Raw genomic sequence first — 19,348 nt, 5'->3', positions numbered from 1 at the left:
CCATGAAATTCTGTTAATTTTGACTCAAGTACGTAGAATTCAAGATATCTTCTATAGACAGACCAATGTTCAGGCTCATGTCCAACTGTAAATTAAAAATAAGCAAGTTTACAGCCCACTACAGAAAGTAAAACATTAATAATACTAAAATAGAAAATACAACATTACAGTCTTTACCTTAGGTAAATATTATCACATTATCATATTTCACCCTATATTTTAATTCAAATTCTCTAGAAGAAATTGAAATTTTTTCATTTTTTTATGATGACAAGCAAACAGAAGTTTGTGATAATAGAATCATAAGGCTGGTAGGAACTTTTAAAGTATGCAATTACTATTTTAAAATTTTACAAATTATTTATTTTGTAAGTTTGTCTGTATACACATGTATGCCACACCACAGCACACATGTGTAAGTCAAACAACTTTTGGGACTAAGTTTTCTCTTTCTACATATGCATTCCAGAGCTCTATGCCAGGCTTTGTGGCAAGCACCTTCTTTTACTCCAAGTCATGTCGCCAGTCCATAAAAATCTAAAAATTCTATTTTCTTGCTGAAAAAAAATCAGTGTAGCAAATGATGAAAATACTACACATTTTTCTCCTTTTGAGGCCATGGCTTCCTAAGGGCACATGTAATGCTGATGACAATAGTTATTTTTAGACTATGCTTATATTTTGCATTTTAATTATAAGGCCAAAGTTTTAAAAATAGAGCAAAAGAAGTAAAAATATTTATTCAAAGAGTCAGTAACAGCTGGGTGTGGTGGTGCACGCCCTTAATCCTGGCACTTAGGAGGCAGAAGCAGGTGGATCTCTATGAGTTCAAGACCACCTTGGTTTACAGAGTTCCAGGATAGCCAGAGTTATACAGAGAAACCCCATCTCGAAAAACCAAAAAAAAAAAAAAAAAACCAACCAAACAAACAAACAAACAAAAAAACCAGCCCGTCAGTAACAAAAATATGTGGCCAACCAAAATGAAGTCTGGAGCACAAATCAGACTACAGTACCGACAATGTCTGTGCTGTGTTCTTACTCAGTAAGGCCAACAGCAGCTACCATAAAGCAAACACTGCCTCTGACCTGGACAAGTAAGGCCCTGTCTGCTTTATAGTTACAGGAGGAAGCATCACAGCAGCCAGTTGGCATCATCTGCTCCTGATTCCATGCCCTGAGTTCTGAACTAGAATTAGTTTCTGGGAGTATTTTTTGAAAATTCACTAAGGGGGATGGTGAGCACTGGCCTTCATTGCCGCTCCCCTCCTCACATCACAGATGCTTCCTCCTTCCTGAGCTTTAAGTTTCTATTGTCAGTTCCCAAATGTGCAAGCCTCTGTGTTCCCTTACACGGAGCGTCCCACCTGCTCAGCAAAGCTGAGTGGTGAACGGTTATTCTGCTGTCAGTGCTGTTCAGTTCTCTATTACAATCCACGCCTGAGACAGCCAAACATGAAGACAGTCTGGTCAGATTTCATCCAGTTCTACTTAGCCACTGGGGGGCATGGCGAGCAGAGAGGTGGGGAAGACTCATAGAGGGGAATCAAAATATACCATATGAAAAAAATTAACTAAAGCATAGTTAAAAGGAAAAGAAAAAATAGGAAAAGGGAATGCTGTTTAAATTGGTATAAAACAAGGGCTGGAGAGATGATGTAGGACAATTGATGACCTGAGCTTCATAGCTAGGAACCACATGGCGGAAGGAAAGCCAATGTCCACAGGTGGGTGACCTCTCCTTATGTGCCACCTGCTCACACACATATAAACTCATGTGGTAAACAAGCTGTGATACTTAATGTAGCGGCAAGTGCGTTAATGATAGCTGTACAATAACTAACAGTGGCAGCAACAGAACTAGCACAAACAGGGACTGGAGAAATGGCTCAGTGGTTTGGTTCCCAGCGTCCAGAGTGGTGCCCAACCTCCTGTAACTCCAGTTCCAGATCCCCAGATACCAGGCACACACATATAAACATGCAGGCAAAACTCCCCACATGGAAGATAAGAGCAAATCAGTCTTATAAAACAAGACAAAACAGTAAAAGAACATCCTGTAAGATTCCTTGTTGGACACTCAGGTGTCTATCAAGAACCCGCTCAGCGTTGGTGAACTAAATTAGGTACCTGACAACCGGCAATCTAGGAAACACTAAGCTTTCATTTCGTTTTTGTTCTGGACACTTATGTGTAATCACATTAAACAGTTACAAATGACAACAAGTTTACACTCAGTAGGGAGAGACTCATGGGTACCCGAAGAAGACTCAGAAATCTTACCTGCTCGTCTATCATTTCTTTCAACATCAATACAAAATACAGGGATCCTCTCCTTTTTCTCCTTCCTTTCGGAGGAGGGATCCTCAAAGAAGTCTACATATGGGATGCTAATCTTCCACGCAGCCAGGTTCCGAGGAGTGTGAGGCGTGCTCACAGCTTCCACAGGAGAGTCATCCTCCATTACCACAATGCCTTCTTCAATCTGGAAGAGTTATCAAGACAAATGTGAGCTCCTAAGATATTCTAAACTGCAGCACACGAGATATAACTGTCAAGTAATATAATGATTTGTTTTTAACTTAGGAAACCAAGTGATACAGAATTTTCTAACGAAAAAGTAAAGATAAAATGTTAAACTTGGTGGAGGGAGAGGGGAGCTGGGGGAAGGACTCGGAAGAGAGGAGGGAGGAGAAACCGAGGTCAGGATGTAAAATTAACTAATTAAAAATGTTAAACTTCACAAGTTCCTGGTATCAACTCCATGTTTTACATCATTTATGGGTCAAAGTATAAAAGAAAATACAGAATAGACATTTCAGAGATGGTAGAACATAATTAAGAGGTGCAAGTATAAAAAGTTCAATCTTGATAAAAAATAAAATTAATATATGCATGCCTTTGGTTTCAAAATATAAAAGTTCATAAGTGGCATCACGCCATTGATGTAGCTGGCACAGGGCAGCTGGATCCGTGGCACATGCCTGATGCATGTCAGCATAATCTTTCTCAAGTTTGGCAATGTATTTCGGCAATGAGCCATTAAACAATTTTGAATAATAACTCCATTCCTGAAAATATTCGTATGAAAATACTTCGCCTAATTTTTTAAACTGAAAAAGTAGTTTAAATATACTCACTGTAACATTAAAAAATGTACAATTCAAAGAAAGATCTAAAAAGGATCTACTTTTACAGAATTAGATTTTTATTTGTTTTCTCTATGTGGTGAGACCCTGGCTGTCCTGGAACTGGCATGTAGGCCAGGATGATCTTGACAGGTAAGACAGACCCCACTTCACATTATAAAGGACGGAAATCACAATAAAATTAGGCAGTTTGCCTAAACTCACATAGCAAGTGCCAAATATCATTTCCACTTTTCAAATCACAAGCCAGGGAGACTGGCAATTTCCAGGAGACAATTCTCAAGGTCCCACATCTTCTAACTAGCCCAGTTTTCAGTGGCCAGTGATAAGAACTGCAGTACGGCCTCCTCAGTCTTCTAAACTCTAGATAGCATCATCCTCATCACCCACCCACCTTCTTTGGAAATAATACAATGACTAATGATTATGAACAATTACTTCAAAATAACTCATGGAGAACACCTTGAATGTTTCCAAAATGTAAAAAGATAAGTATCAGGAGTTAGGCATCTATCAATTATCCTGATCTGATCATTATTCATTGTATATATGGAGCATTTATACATATTTATTAAACTCTACACTGTAACTATATAAAATTGCCATGTGCTAATTAAATAATATATTCTTAATAATAATAGTAATAATAGTAAGAGTACAAAGTGAGAAAATGCTCAGTTCTACTGGTAGCTCAGGTAGAGGTTTGTGGACATCAGGCAAGTTTTCAAAGGTGAATGTGACATTTTCTATGTAAAGAACAGGTCTGCATGTGCAAAGGTAAAATAGCATGGTCAGTGAAATACACACATGCATATACATAAGGGAGAAAACCTGTCAAACAGGTCTAGGATGAGGCCTGAGAGCCTACATTCCTAAATTCCATAGTCTAAGCAATGGAAAATTAAGGCCTCTAATAACAATATAAACATTCCTGAAGCATATGGTTGGAGAGAGATAACAGCAGGATTGGAACAAAATGAAAAGATAGCAAAGGGCTGGGAAGATGCCTCATTCCATAAGGAAGTGCCTGACTTGCAAACAAAAGGATCTGAGCTATATCCCCAGCACTTGTAGTAAAAAGCTGTGAGCTGGGTGTGCTGGTGTATGCTAATAATCCTAGCACTCAGGAGACAGCCTGGCTCTACATAGTGAGTACCAGACCAGCCAGGGCTACGAAGTGAGGCAGACCCTGATTTATTTATCTACTTATTTGTTTTTGTTTTGAAACAGGGTCTCAGGTGGGCATGGTGGCACATGACTTTAACCCCAGCACTCAGGAGGGAAAGGCAGGTGGATCACTGTGAGTTTGAGGCCAGCTTGGTCTACAAAGCGAGTCCAGGACAGCCAAGGCTACACAGAGAAACCCTGTCTTAAAAAACCAAAAGAAAAAAAAAAAGGAAGAAAAGAAACAGGGTCTCACTATATAGACCTAAGATGACCTCAAATTCACAGGGAGCTGCCTGTCTCTGCCTTGCAAACACTGAGAATTAAGGTTTGTATCTCTATTCCAGGATGACAGATCCTGGGGGTTTTTTTTGTTTGTTTGTTTGCTTGCTTGCTTAAAAAAGCAAACAGCTGACATGGTAGTGCACGCCTTTAATCCCAGCACTTGGGAGGCAGAGGCAGGCGGATCACTGTGAGTTCAAGGCCAGTCTGGTATACAAAAGTGAGTCCGGGATAGCTAGGACTGTTACACAGAGAAACCCTGTCTCAAAAAAACCCTAAAATTAAATAAATAAAATAAACAAAAAACCCACCTATGCATAGTAGTGTAGGCTTATAGTCCCCACACTAGGGAAGGAGCCACTGGCAAATCCTTGGATCTCCATGGCATGTTAGCCTAACCTACTTGATGAGCTCCAGGGCAGTGAAAGACCCTGTTTCAAAGACACACACACACACACACACACACACACACACACACACACACACACACACGGCCAGCAAGATGGCTTAGTAAGTAAAGGTGTGTGCTGCTAAGCCTGGTGACCTGAGTTCAATCTCCAGGGCCTGCATGGTAGAAGAGAGAACTGACTTCTACAAAGCTGTCCTCTGGATTCCACATGGACACTATGCACACACACTCTCGGAAGGGAACCTGACGACACACAAACAAAAAGAGGAGCACCATGCCTGATGAATGGCACCTTACTTAGTCCTCTGGCCTCCACACACATGTGCACACACACATGCACCTGCAGACATACATACATACATACATACATACATACATACATACATACATGACAGACACACACATGCACACACAAAAGATAGTAAATTGTTTGAATACTTGAAATGCCTGGGCTTGTTTTCCTTAGTACGCATTAACTCGGGTCTTTAAAAAAAAAGGGGGGTGGTTTGCAATGGGACAAATACAATGAAACTGCAAACTAATGAAAGAATGAGCATATGTAAAGGAAGTTTGAAGAAAGAAATAAAGGATAGGGAAGCTAAGTTAGCAAACTCCACACTGATGCCATGTTAACCACAGAACTGGACATACATCAAACTGACTTTTTTTTTTCATTGAAGAATTTTCACTTACAAAGTCATCTTCACCTTCAGCCAAACCATAGTTAGGCAGCATAGCTCCCTCCATGGTGGTGCTCTTGAACACGCCTTTAATTTTGCTGCCTATTCTGCTGATTCCAAATGACTCTCCTCTTTTTTGTGTGCTTCTAAATATTAAACAAAAATGCATCAGGTACAAAGCAAATTATCAGCATCTACTATACTATACACAATAACAAAAAAAAATCAAACTAGCTTTGTAACGGTAAATTAGAGGAAGGAAACAACGTTTGGAGTTTTCAGTCACTGATTAAGTCTCAACATCCAGGAGGCAAATTATCAGAATATTTAAATTCTTCGTATAAATGAATGAGAGAAAATTAACTGCCAAGCCTTTGAAATTTAGCTAATGCTAACCTCAAAACATAAACTGAACTAAAATTTTTGAAAGATGATAGCCCCCTAGTGGTACATAATTCTCATTACCAAATGAATTTTGTCAAAACTTAAACTTGGTATAAATCTGTCAAACAATTTTTAAAAACTGTACATCCATTTAGAGCAGTGGTTCTCAACCTTCCTACTGCTGTGACCCTTTAGTACAGATCCTCATGTTGTGCTGACCCCACCACAAAATTGTTCCGTTGCTGCCTGATAACTATAACTTTGCTACTGTTATGAGCTGTAATGTAAATGTTTTTGGAGACAGAGGCCTGTCAGAGGGACAGGTCACACAGGTTGAGGACCACTGACTTAGAAGAACTACATCCCTAAATGAGAATGTAACATAAAAATATAAAAATTTGATCTTCCCATTACATTCCTCAGATGAAATTTAATTAAAACATAGTTCTATGACAAATTCAGTTTTATAATCTTTTTGTTTTGTTTTGTTTTTGTTTTTGGAGACAGGGTCTCTCTGTGTAGCCTTGGCTGTCCTGGACTCACTTTGTAGACCAGGCTGGCCTCGAACTCACAGCGATCCACCTGCCTCTGCCTCCCGAGTGCTGGGATTAAAGGCGGGGGCCTATTATACTCTTATATTCCAAAGGGAACCAGGTATAAAAACAAATGTCCTTAACTTCAAAGTAATAAAAATAGAAAGACAGAAATAAAGAAAGGACAAAGGGAAGGAGGGAGGGAGGGAGGGAGGGAGCCAGCCAGGGAGAGAGGTTAGCAGGGATGGAAAGAATAAAAGCAGGCATAACCCCAAGGAAACAGCTAGCTCTGCCATAAACACTAAACATTAGTTTTACAATAATTTTAGAAGTAAATTTCTAAAAATCAGAAATAGCTAGAAAGAAGAAGAAAAAAATAAAAAGGAAAGAAAGCCCAAAAGCAGCAAAAAAATTGATCCATTAGCACCAAACTACAACTTCTATCTAACTTAAAACTTGTATCCTGCCACTGCCAGAGACCCAACTGGAGACAACTGCAAAGCCTGACCACTTGCTTACAGTGCTTAGCTCAATGGAAGCTATTGTTCATATAAGCAAAATGTATCTACTAAAATAACCAACAATCCGAGATATAAAAGAACAAAGATCAAGTTTCAAAGGCACCATGTTCACCCTGATTAGATTATTCCATTGTGTTCCATTGTGTTTGGAACAAATCACATTTATTTTAAAGCTAGAAAAACTCTTAGTAAGTAGTAAACAGTACTAGGGGCATACTAGACTAGTTTTATCTAAACAATCATGCAGTTAAGTGTTTTAAAAAGTAACAGTTTTAGATATTACAAGCTCTGATGGCAGACTATTTCCAAATAAATAAAAATGGTGACAAAGCTGGGCATGGTGGTGCATACCTTTAATCCCAGCACTTGGGAGGCAGAGGCAGGCAGATCTCTGTGAATTCAAGGCCAGCCGGGTCTACAAAGCGAGTCCAGAACAACCAAGGCTACACAGAGAAACCCTGTCTCGAAAACAAAAAAACAAAAAAACCCAAAAACAAAAAAGTGACAAAATATCAAAATTTCTAGATTCTCGGTAGATCAGTTTCTAGGATTTAGAGACTATAAAACAATATAGGTTTTACACTATGACTTTTTTTCCCCAAAAGTCTCATTTGCCACTATGCTTAGTTCCACAGAAACATCATTGTATTTACTTGGGGGGAAAAATAACCCCCCATTCTTTAAATACAAATAATTCTAAAAAGTATTCAGCAATCGTCCTTACCCACAAAGGGAGTCAACAACTTTAAAAAATACTGCCAAATAAATGATAAAACTACTTTAATGCTATCAAAACATTTTTTTCATAAATACATGCTATTTCAAAAATATTTGTAAGAGCCAAGCAATGGTGGCACACACGTTTTTGTTTTTTGTTTTTAGTGTCTCTCTATGTAATAGCCTTGGCTGTCCTGGACTTACTTTGTAGACCAGGCTGGCCTCGAACTCACAGAGTTCCTCCTGCCTCTGCCTCCCGAGTGCTGGGATTAAAGGCGTGCGCCACTACCACCCGGCATGGAACACACCTTTAATCCCAGCACTCAGGAGGCAGAGGCTGGCAGGGGCTACACAGAGAAACCCTGTTTTGAAAAGCAAAAACAAATGAAAAGAAAAAAAATTCAAGAACCAAAGTAGAGATTCTCATTAAAAACATATCCTAAATAAATTTTAATATATATATAAAGGCAGGGGTAGCACAGTGCTTCCTATTTTTTCTTTTTAGTTGTTTTCTGTTAGACAATTTATACTGAAAAAAAAAAAATCACATGCTCAAGACTTACCGGAAGTCATCCAAACTTAGGCTACCTCTGCAATATCAGATATGTGAGATTATATGAGGAAAGGAGGAGAGAGAGAAAGCCCAGATATTAAATAGGTTTCACTTCAGAATACAAAATCAAATCTTAAAGCTTAAAAGTTACACAAGTGGATAGGTGGTATTCACCTGTGCAAAAGGAAAAAAATCCTTCTGAATAACTCGATACAGGGAAGACAGTGCAGTACAGTACATGGCTGTCTGGGTGTGTGCGCTCTAGATCACTAATGTTCTTGAAAACAGTATGTCAGGAAGCAGTTCAGCATCGTTTGATCCTTAGGCACACCATCCGATACAGCAGAGAACATGTACAGACAAGCTAACAAACAGCTGCTCACATTTTTCAATACTGAATTGTGTCAATCAATGTCAGATGTACTCATACATGTTTCTTAATGTATTTTCAGCTTGTGGTAAAAATGAGTGTTTTTCCAGGCATAGTGTCCCGTGCCTATGCCTATAATCCTAGCACTGGTTTATGTCTGAGGCTAGCCTAGGCCACACAGGAAGCACTTGTCTCATACCTGCAATAAAATATCCAGGGACTAAGGATGTCAGCAGTAATTTTGTTTGCCTAGTATGCATGATGCCCTTGAGTCAATCCCAAACAAAAAAGACACAACTTTGTTGTTCTTGTTTGTAGCCCTGGCTGTCCTGGAGCTCTCTCTGTAACCAGGCTGGCCTTGAACTCACAGAGATCACAGAGGACTGTCTCTGCCTCCCTGAGTGCTGGGATTACAGGCGCGCACCACTACGCCTGCCTTAAACCACAACTTTTTGATGAACACTTGAAGCTAAAAAAGTAAACAAAACATTCGTAAAGAGTTATTATGCTTTGGCTACACAATAAAGTAGGTCAGAATTAGCTAGATGAACGAAAGTTTTACTTTTAAAATATAAGTAAACAAAATGTAAATAAACCAAAAAAATTAAGACCATTTTATATACTTTAAGTCACTTTACAGCAAATTGTCAGAGCTACTCAAAATTCCAATTAAAGAATATTAGCAAACTCTTTGAATTTTTTTTTTTTAGGTAAGTGACTCATTAAGTATCAGAGGAGTAGAGTCCTCTTAAGTGTGACAGCTAACATGAAAGTCAAGCAAATATGAAGAAAACGTACTTTAAGTTGCTGTATTAGTTTCCATATATCTGCCTTGCCTTTTTTTATATTTTAAAACTAGAAAAAGGTGTGCTAAAAGTATTGGGTGCTCTTAAAAAGCCAAAGAGAGCTTTCTATCACTGAAGCTGAAGGCTCTGACTTATATTCACCTAGTAGGTGGAGTTCATTCAGGCAAACAGTTGATAAAGCCTATGTCGCTATCAGAGGATGCTCAGCCGCCTTGAGTCAAAGCCAGCACACAGCCGGAGTTAGCACACCTACCTGTTGAATTTGGAATTGCGTGTTGGTGATTCTGCACCTCTCAAAAGTTGCCTGAAATACTTCAAAACAACAAGTACAAATTAGGATGAACCTACTTTACCTTACTTGATCTTGCTTTATTTTTTTTTTCATTTATTTTGCTACTTAAATCAGTTACCCAGCCCTCTGAGAGCCCCTGTGAAGTACGTAAGGGCCTCTGTGAAAGCCTGCCTTACCTCGTCGCTGTGGCAGAACATAGGGGTGAACACGTTCTCCAGGAGGGAGAGGACGTGCTCGTAGGCTTCGAACAGACACCTCATGGTCTGCAGCTTCACAACATCTATGTAAGGGCCTTCAGCAACTATTACAAAAATCCAAGTGTGCAAGTTATTGCTGAATAACAGAAATGTAACATATCCATCTAAATTTCACTAAGGAAAACAAATATACGAACTACGTTTTCTAGAACTCCACCAAAAGACAGCTTAGGATGAGAGATGAGAATACTCTGCCTCCAGTTTTAACAAGCATCAGTTACACAGGTTGCTTTGTCTTGTGGACTCAGTAAATGGCAGGGTCCCACTATGCAGGCAGACTGTACTGAAGTTTACTTGTAGTACAGGCTGTCCTCGAACCCATGACTTTCCTGCCTCCTCCTCCAAGTGCTAAAATTACAGTCATTCACCTCAATGCCTCTCTCAGTTATCCTCACAGTGAACATTTAACTTCCTCAAAGCTTTCATCTTTTCAGTAAAATAAATACATTTTAAAAATATTTAAACTAAGAAAGTTAATATAAGATTTCTAAGTATTTAAAAAAAAAAAAAAGCCAGGCATGGTGACACACACCTGTAATCCCAGCACTCAAGAGAGGCAGAGCCAGGCAGATCTCTGTGAGCTCAAGGCCAGCCCAGTCTACAAAGTGAGTCTAGGATAGCCAAGGCTACACAGAGAAACCTGTCTCAGGGGAAAAAAATAAAAAGTTTAAAAGGACAACTTAAGCTGTCTGTGTCCTACAATGTCGCACAGCTGTTGGAATAACTAAAGAATACATGAAGAGGTCAAGAGACCTAACCACTCTTGCAAAAGACTGGAGTTCAGTTACCAAAACCCTTGTTGGGCATCTTACAACCATCTGTACTCCAGAGATCTGAAGCATTCGCGAGCGCGCACACACACATACACACACACAAATAATGAAAGTGATTAAAAGTGCCCATGTGGTGACCTGAGCACAGAGGAAGCAGAGGAAAACAAATCTCTGTGAGTTTGATGTCAATCTGGTCTATAAAGCGAATTCTAGGCTAGCCAGGGCTACACAGGGAGAGAATACTCCCTCAAATGAATAAATGTATAAATAAATCTTTTTTGAAAAATGATAAAATACATGAAGAAAATTTAACAAGCTGAAAAAGATCTAGAACATTCATGTTCCGCCATCTTTGACTTACTTCTCTGAATCTCTTCTACAATGAAGGGATCAAATCTAATTTTGTCAATACTTTCATCCAAGCAGTATGTTTTGTAAATCTTCCGCAGTTCCTCATGTAGAGATAGCATTTCGTCATTTGATAACTCTGGCCTCAAAATCCTATCATTAAATTCCTCTAGCAAATGAGAGAAAGATTAAGAAAAAAGTTACTTTAATATAAACGCTTTCATGAAAACTTCATATTCTTATTCTAACTAAAAGCAGCGAATACAGTCAAATTAATTATTTTAAGCTTTTTAAAAGGCCTTGAAAGTAGAACACTCAGATTAAAGGCAAAGTCAGCAAGATTTTTATGTTAATATAAAATACATAAAATTATAGATAGCAATACAAATTGTAGTAACAGAATAGTAAGCATATCTGTAAAATTTTCTCTAAAGAACATATTGGATTAGTTTCTTTTTTTTCAGTAATTTATTTATTTAATCACTTTACAGCTTGATCTCAGCCACCTCCCTCCTCTCCTACCAGACCCACCCTTACAGCCCTATCCTCCCCCTCCCCTCCCCCTCCTCTCCTCCTCCCCCTTCTCTGAGACGGGGAAGACACCTCCCATGGGTACCAAACCACTCTGGCACATCAAGTCGCAGCAGGACTTAGCACATCCTCTCCCACTGGAAATCCATAGGGGATTAGTTTTTTATACCAAAGGTTTTTCAGTATTTTAAAGTCTGATGGCTCACTAAATAATAATGAAGTGCAGCTCATAAAGTTTCTCACAAATCGAATGACCCATGACATTACAGTTTGACATTCCTAACAAAATGGTGACAAAGTGGTGCTGTTTCCAACTATAAGTGAGATCTTTCACACAGCATCACGATGTTGGATTTTTTTGTAATTCTTTTCTGCTACTAGGATTTGCCTGCAGTCACTGATAAGATCATGGTTCACCTAGAAAGGACACTCGGCCGCTCTGGAAACATCTAGCAAATGAGTTTAGGCTGGGGCCATCAGACCTGCTCTAAATACCCAAAGCACCAGCAAGCAAGGAAAAGACAGGGGTAGGACGCAAAGGCGCCTCACCGACAGTCAGACAGAACTGCAGCACGTGCACGGCTCCTTCTTGTTTCAGGAAGTTCATAAACCGAAACAAAAGATCTTGCTGTTCTCTGATTTGCTTCAGTTCTAACTTCAGCACCTGTCATAGCACGAGAGGAAGAGTAAGTTAAAGACACAGAAAGTGTATTTTAAAACTGTTATCTCAAAATCGTTAGTGCTAAAAACACTCACGGATGGTTTTTTATTTCTAGGTTCTGCAAATTTCTGCAGGAATGGAACCAAAGGGGAGGCTGGCTCAGTTGCTTTTTCAGGCTTTGAAGAAACAGAATTATTAGCTCAGTAATATTCACACTGGAGTTGGTATATACAGTCAAAATGTAATGCAGTTACAAGTGGTTTAAAATGTTCAATACTCACAGGGCTGTCATCTATGAAGATGATAAGCAAATGATTGACAGTATCCTAGTGGAAAGTAATAACACAGGTCAAAATAATCCCATTCTCACCTTCTGCCAAAATTTCTCAGAACTTTCACAGTATCAAGTTCACTAAAAACAAACAGCACAGTGACTGGCTAACTATTCACATACATGTATTACAGGGACGGCTCCCAAAGAACTCCAATCAAGGCCTGTTAACTGTCTGAACAAAGTCAGAATCGCCAAAGTAGCTGTCAATGGACGAATAAATAAGCAAACTGTGACATTTACATATGATAGATTATTATTGAGAATTAAGAAGGAAAGGAATTCTAAAACATGTCATGCAATTGCCAAGGACTCAAAGGAGAATAAGGAATTACTATTTATGGGTGTAGAATTGATAGGAATTTGGATTTGTTAAGAACAACATTTGGGGACTGGAGAGATGGCTCAGAGATTATGAGTCGGGGCTTGTTTTCCAAAGGTCCTGAGTTCAATTCCCAGCAACCACATGGGAGCTTACAACCATCTATAATGAGGTCTGGTGCCCTCTTCTGGTGTGCAGGTGTCCATGAAGGCAGAACACTATACACAATAAATAAATACATAAAAAATCTTAAAAAAAAAAAAACATTTGGAAGGTGATGGTGGTCACTCAAATAAGCACGCATTTCAAAACACTGTACTATACACATAAAATTGTTAAATAGCAATTCAAGTGTACTTTATTTAAAAAAATTAATCTTACTGGATCAGCTAAGAAATCCAAAGAAGGAAGAAACACAGAACCAGACAGAATCTCTCTTATAAGTAACGTCAGGGATCTGGAACATAAATAATAATTCTGTATTTAGTGATTTACATTAGCTCCTCATTTCCAAGTACCTCTGAACTAACTAAAGACCTTATTAAAATAAAATTATGGGATAGCGCAAGCCTTTAATTCCAGGACTCGGGAGGCAGGGGCAATTATGTCTCTATGATTTCAAGGCTAGCCTGGTCTGCACAGCGAGTTCCAGGCTAGCTAGAGGTTATAGGGCTACATTATGAAGCCCTGTCTCAAAAGAAATGAGAGAGGGAGGGAGAAAAGGAGTGACTGGGAATGTAGTTCAGTGAAGAGGGCTTGTCTTACAGGATTCCTCAGTATCCTCCCCCTACCCACCCATTTACCCATCCAAAAAATCAGATTAAAGTTCAGAAGGACAAGGATGGTCATGAGAGTCTGCATTTTCAACAAACATGCAGGTGATGCCTCTGCTGCCACATCACAGACATGGACGTGTGTTCTTCACTTGTGTTCTTCTCTATCTTACAAGAGAAACTAGGGAGACATCAGAACACAGTTTCTTCTAGAAGCCCTGATATGTTTATAAATTTATGTTTACAGGCTGGAGGCAGTTGAGAGACTGGCTACCAGGTACAAGGTCCTGGGTTTGATCTCCAACAACACACACCAAAAAATTGTTTATGAGTAGTAGGTTCCATAGCATGTTCCCTAGGACTGTTCTAATTAGTACACAAATTAGACTAAAGGTTTCTGCATGTTAGGGGAGCTCAGTTTATTGCCCAGGATGGACTTTCACGCACCTACATAGCTGAGATTACAGAGGCACATCCAGCTAAAGACAGCTTAATCAAAATACTAAAACACTTCTACCAACATGTATTTACATATCATCTGGTGAATAAATATTTTCAAGTATATCACTGAGCTAGTCATGGTGGCACATACCTACAGCACTAACACTGGGAGGCAAAGCAGGCAGGGAACACTACATGATGTGGGCCTGAGTCAGTGAACTGAAGGAAGAGAAAAGGGGTGGAGTAGAGTAGAAGGGAAGGAAGAGAGGAAATAATAAGCCACACTTTTCCCTCTAAAAGCTATCAGGGTAAGGGCAGTGAGGTGACTTATGGGCAAAATCTAAGTATACTTCTACTGGAAGAAGGGAGAACAGGGGAAAGGACCTAATTATTCTTTCCAACTAGTCAGCTTAAAACCCAAACTGTATGCAGAGTGTTCAAAGTGCTTCTGTCTGTAGCAATCACAGTATGCACGTCTTGAAGAAGGAACATCAAGCTCTTGCTCTCCTCTTTCTCTCTCTTTCTGTCTTTCTCTCTGTCACCCTGGGGCACGTCCCCTTTCTACAATAAATCTTATACCATGTTTAAAAAAAAAAAAGCAACATCAAGAAAATAATGCAGGATTTCAAATAAAATTAGTTTTACTCATATTTATCTTTGATTTCTAAAATCAGTTCTAAATAATAAATTCTAAAGCCACGCAACATACTTCAAACATTCAGTACCTAAATTGGCATTTTAAAATATGACCAATTATCCCCAAGCAAAAACTATTCATACCATAAATTCGTACCAAGTTTTAGTGAAGTACTACTATAATAAAACAGATATACATATAACATATGCTCTATATATACATTCATTATATATATACAAATATTAATTGTTTTAATATACAAATACATCTATGGAAGTTTCTAGTGCACTTATACCTGCAATCTGTTGCTTTAGGAGGCAAAATATAAGGAAAAAGTAACTCAGTAAGTCTCCTTAAGTACTGTAATTCATCTCTCCGACTTCTCAGAGCCACATGAAGCTCTGGGCCATATTCTTCTAATGCAGCTTGTTGTAAATACTCAGTGTTTTTTACTGTAAACAACAATAAAAATTATCAAATGAGTTAGGGTATATTAAATTACTTCATTTCCATTACCATACAGAACATCTAACCTCTTTCCTCTCCTAGACCTGCTTTCTGAGTAGAAAGGAAAATGTTTTCAGGAGTAGAACACAAGGGAGAATTTCTCCTTTGCTGTGAACTAACTTACTGGAGTGATTTGAATAGGAGTGACTCATACAGGCTCATAAATCTGAATGCTTTGGAATAGCATTGGGAGAATCACTGGGAGTAGCAATACTTGACAGGGATTAGAAAGTGTGGCCTTTTTGGAATAAATGTGGCCTTGCTAGAAGTGTGTCACCTGGAGTAGGCTTTGGGATCTCAGAAGATCAAGCCAGGCTCAGTGTCTCTCCCTCTTGCTTCCTGCTGCCTGCATATCTAGATATAGAACTCTCAGCTACCTCTTCAGCACCATGTCTGCCTGCATGCCACTATGCTTCCCACCATGACAGTAACAGACTATGCCTCTGAAACTGTAAGCCAACACCAAGTAAGTATTCTCCTTTATAAGAATTGACATGGTCACGGTATCTCTTCATGACAATAGAACACTGACTAAGACACTTACTTTGCAATAAGTTCATCTTCTGAGTCTCTTTCCCTGAGCAAATAAGAACTCAAACTCATGACTTCTAGATTATATACTAACAAATGACTTAAGGGGGGGAACTACAGAAAATGTGTTCTAGTATACACAAGAGTATTCTTTGCTGTTTTTATATGGGTATCATCCAGATAGCTATGGGTGAAGCTGGCTTCTTCAGCAGGTTTTGCATTTTTAGCCAGATTACAGGATACATGAGATTTAGTAACCAAACGTAACCATTAAAAAGACAGAAGTGAGGCCAGGTGTGGTGGTGGCACACGTCTTTAAGTCCAGCACTTAGGAAGTAGACACAGGCTGGTAGATGTGAGTTCGAGGCCAGCCTGGTCTACAAAGCGAGTCCAGGACAGTCATGGCTACACAGAGTAGCCCTGTCTCAAAAACAACAACAACAACAAAAGAAAAGGCAGAGGAGAGCCTTCACTACCTCTTACTTATAAAGAAACCAGCCTGAAATAGATGTGTGATTCCAGCTATTTGACACTATCGAAAAGTCAAGCCTACTGACACTTTTTTCTACCTTTCCTCTGTGATAGTAAAGTATTCCTTATAAAAACTGCTACAAAGATGCTACCTCTTCCAAATTTTTGCCAGTGACAAGGCAAGGACTTTAATGCACTGTTTAGTCAGGTATGGTGATGCAGACTTGTACTGGCCGTGCATGGGAGGTAAAGGCAAGAGAATCAGAAGTTAACAGCATCAACTATACAGTAAGCTCAAAGCCAGCCTGAGCTATACAGGAGACCCTGTCTCAAAATAAACAAACCAAATAAATACATAAAGTTATATAGATGTAAAATCTTTTAAGCTCATACAGCCATACATTGGGTGGACTGTAGGTAGCCTTGTAGAAGAATTGAGGCAAAGACAGAACGGCCCAGAGGGGACAGGAGCGCCACAAGAAGACCAACAGTCCCAACTAACCTGGGCCGAGAGGGGTTTGCAGAGACTGAAACATCAACCAAGGACCAGGCATGGGCTAGACCTAGACCCTCTACACATATATACCCAATGGTGGGTCTCCCAGAAGGGGGGCAGGGGCTGTCTCTGACATGGTCTAAGTTGCATGCCTTTTCATCACTTCACTCTGGTGTGGGTGCCTTGCCAGGACACTGTGAAAGAGGAAGTACACACGATGAGACTTGAGGTGCTGGGGCGGGTGTGTGTGTGTGTGTGTGTGTGTGCGTGTGTGTGTGTGTGTTGGTGTCTCCCCTTTTAAGGGCAGAGAAGAAGGGATAAACAGAGGGGAGGAAGCCCGAGGAGAGGAGGGAGGGGTTATGATTGAGATGTAAAGTGAATAACTAATTAAATAATAATAATCGTTTTTAAAAAGAATGTTCTAAAGATAAAATAATTTGCTGGGCCTGATGGCGCACCCCTTTAATCCCAGCACTCAGGAGGCAGAGGCAGGTGGATCGCTGTGAGTTTGAGCCTAGCCTGGCCTACAAAGTGAGTCCAGGACAGCCAAGGCTACATACACAGAGAAACTCTGTCTCAAAACAAACAAACAAACAAACAAAAAGATAAAATAATGTTTACTTATGTGCCTGGTGCCCAAAGAGGCCAGAAGAGGGCACTGGATACTTTGGGACTGAAGTTACACATGGTCATGAGCCAGTCTGCGGGTGCTTGGGATCAAACCTGATTCCTCTGGAAGAGCACTGAGCCATCTTTCCAGGTAAAATTCTTTTTAAAAGTATTTATCTTTATTCTTTTTCATTAATGTGTATATGTATGTGTTTGTGTGTGGATGTGTGCACATAAGTATAGGTGCCTGTAGAGTCCAGAAAAGGACCCCGGAGCCCCTGGAGCTAGATTACAGGTAAGCCACCTGACATGGGCTCTGGGAAGTTAACTTGGATCCTTACCAAGAGCAGTACCAGCCAAGCATGGTGGCTCATGCCTTTAACACCAGCACTCAGGAGTTTGAGGCCAGTCTGGTCTACAAAGCAGTCCAGGACTGGACAGCCAAGGCTACACAGAGAAACCCTATCTTGAAAAAAACAAAAAACAAGAAAAACAAACAAGAGCAGTACCTGCTCTTAATTACTGAGCCACCTCTCCAGCCCAAGGGCAAAATTCTTTTCGTTGCTGTTGTTTTTAGACAGTGTCTCACTATGTAGTCTTGGCTGCCTGTGTAGACCAGACTGTTCTCAAATAGTCATTCCCCTGCCTCTACCTTCTGGGTGCTAGAATTAAAAGCATGAACTGCCACCTCAGCTCCCAAGGGTAAAATTCTTACCTGATGTAAGAACACAATAATTTTAAATGCTAAATCACTAGTTCTGTTTAATTTAATCTCAAATCTACTTGCAGTGTGATTTCCCAAAATATGTACTGGTTATGTTAATTGAGATTATGAGGGACAGGAAAGTGGCATCCTGCTCAAGCACAGTTGCAATAAAGCTGTTTTTCCACTGCAGGGTTACTCACGGGTTTCACTTACAGGAAGTTTTTAGATATAGAACACAAATAACAATAGCAAAAAGTATATGAGAACAGTATCTGTGTCTGTACAGTCACCTATGCAGAATGGTATTGCATTTCAGAAATGCAGAAATGATGAAGAATACCAAACAGAAAAACCTCAGCGCCACACAGAAGCAAGTACAAGCAATAGAACTGTCACCGGGAATATTTTTAGCTTGAGTTTAGAATAAGAAAAGCCCTTAAGATTTTCCTCATTCAGTCAGAAAACACTTAATTAACACATGCTTGGTGTAAATCATGTCAGCAAAAGGCCTACATCACTTTAAAGGGGGAAGCAGGGGCTTCACAGAAGAACTGTGTGTGATGGAGAAACAAGCATGGCGCACGGCAGAGAGATGTGCAGGATGAACTAGAACAACCTGAAACTGCAAAAACCACAGAACCAGCGGACACAACGCGAGCAGACTATCACTCAAAGAAAAACTGGGTTTGTCTTAAGCTGTTCTCAAAGCCTCTGTGACTAGCATTACTTAGTGTATCAGTACTCACATATTTTTAAGTGAAAGCTGATGTATAGACAAAAATCACTCCATTTACCATAAAAGCTGCATTACCTTTCTGTCTTGCTTTAACAATCACTTCTATATGTTTCATTGCTGCTTTCAATAGTTTCTTGGTTATAATAGATGGAATATCCACCTAGAAAAGTGAACAAAAATAAGACTTAAAAAATAATTACTAAGTTGGAATGGCAAGAATATTTTACTTACAATGCTAGAAAAGATATAGAATTAAGAGGAGTAAGCTGGGGTATAATTGGTTAAGTACAAGTAATAATGGGGACTGTATGTTTCAAAAATGCTCTCACCACACGGGCATGGGGGGTGGGGGGAGTAT

General features: G+C 39.5%; 1 protein-coding gene across 4 annotated transcripts in view; it reads right to left on the bottom strand.

Annotated features, from left to right (window-relative positions):
* Positions 1-19,348, bottom strand: part of SNX14 (sorting nexin 14) — a 64,945-nt gene that overhangs the window by 19,964 nt on the left and 25,633 nt on the right. For 2 of the 4 annotated variants that reach the window (XM_084753441.1, XM_084753442.1), the window contains exons 7-19: positions 19,066-19,150; positions 15,230-15,386; positions 13,465-13,540; positions 12,712-12,756; positions 12,526-12,606; positions 12,319-12,433; positions 11,252-11,407; positions 10,037-10,161; positions 9,822-9,880; positions 8,403-8,429; positions 5,698-5,830; positions 2,284-2,485; positions 2-85 (exon numbers count right to left, since the gene is read on the bottom strand). In XM_084753441.1, the coding sequence (XP_084609567.1) occupies positions 2-85; positions 2,284-2,485; positions 5,698-5,830; positions 8,403-8,429; positions 9,822-9,880; positions 10,037-10,161; positions 11,252-11,407; positions 12,319-12,433; positions 12,526-12,606; positions 12,712-12,756; positions 13,465-13,540; positions 15,230-15,386; positions 19,066-19,150 (1,345 nt within the window). The remainder of the gene's footprint in view (position 1; positions 86-2,283; positions 2,486-5,697; positions 5,831-8,402; positions 8,430-9,821; positions 9,881-10,036; positions 10,162-11,251; positions 11,408-12,318; positions 12,434-12,525; positions 12,607-12,711; positions 12,757-13,464; positions 13,541-15,229; positions 15,387-19,065; positions 19,151-19,348) is intronic. The other 2 variants (XM_084753443.1, XM_084753444.1) reach the window with 1 other exon arrangement.

Source organism: Acomys minous, assembly GCF_964271855.1.
Source record: "Acomys minous genome assembly, chromosome: 13".
In the NCBI taxonomy this organism is placed as follows: domain Eukaryota; kingdom Metazoa; phylum Chordata; class Mammalia; order Rodentia; family Muridae; genus Acomys; species Acomys minous.
Note: the sequence above shows the minus strand (reverse complement) of the source record. Positions and strands in the feature narration are given on the sequence as shown.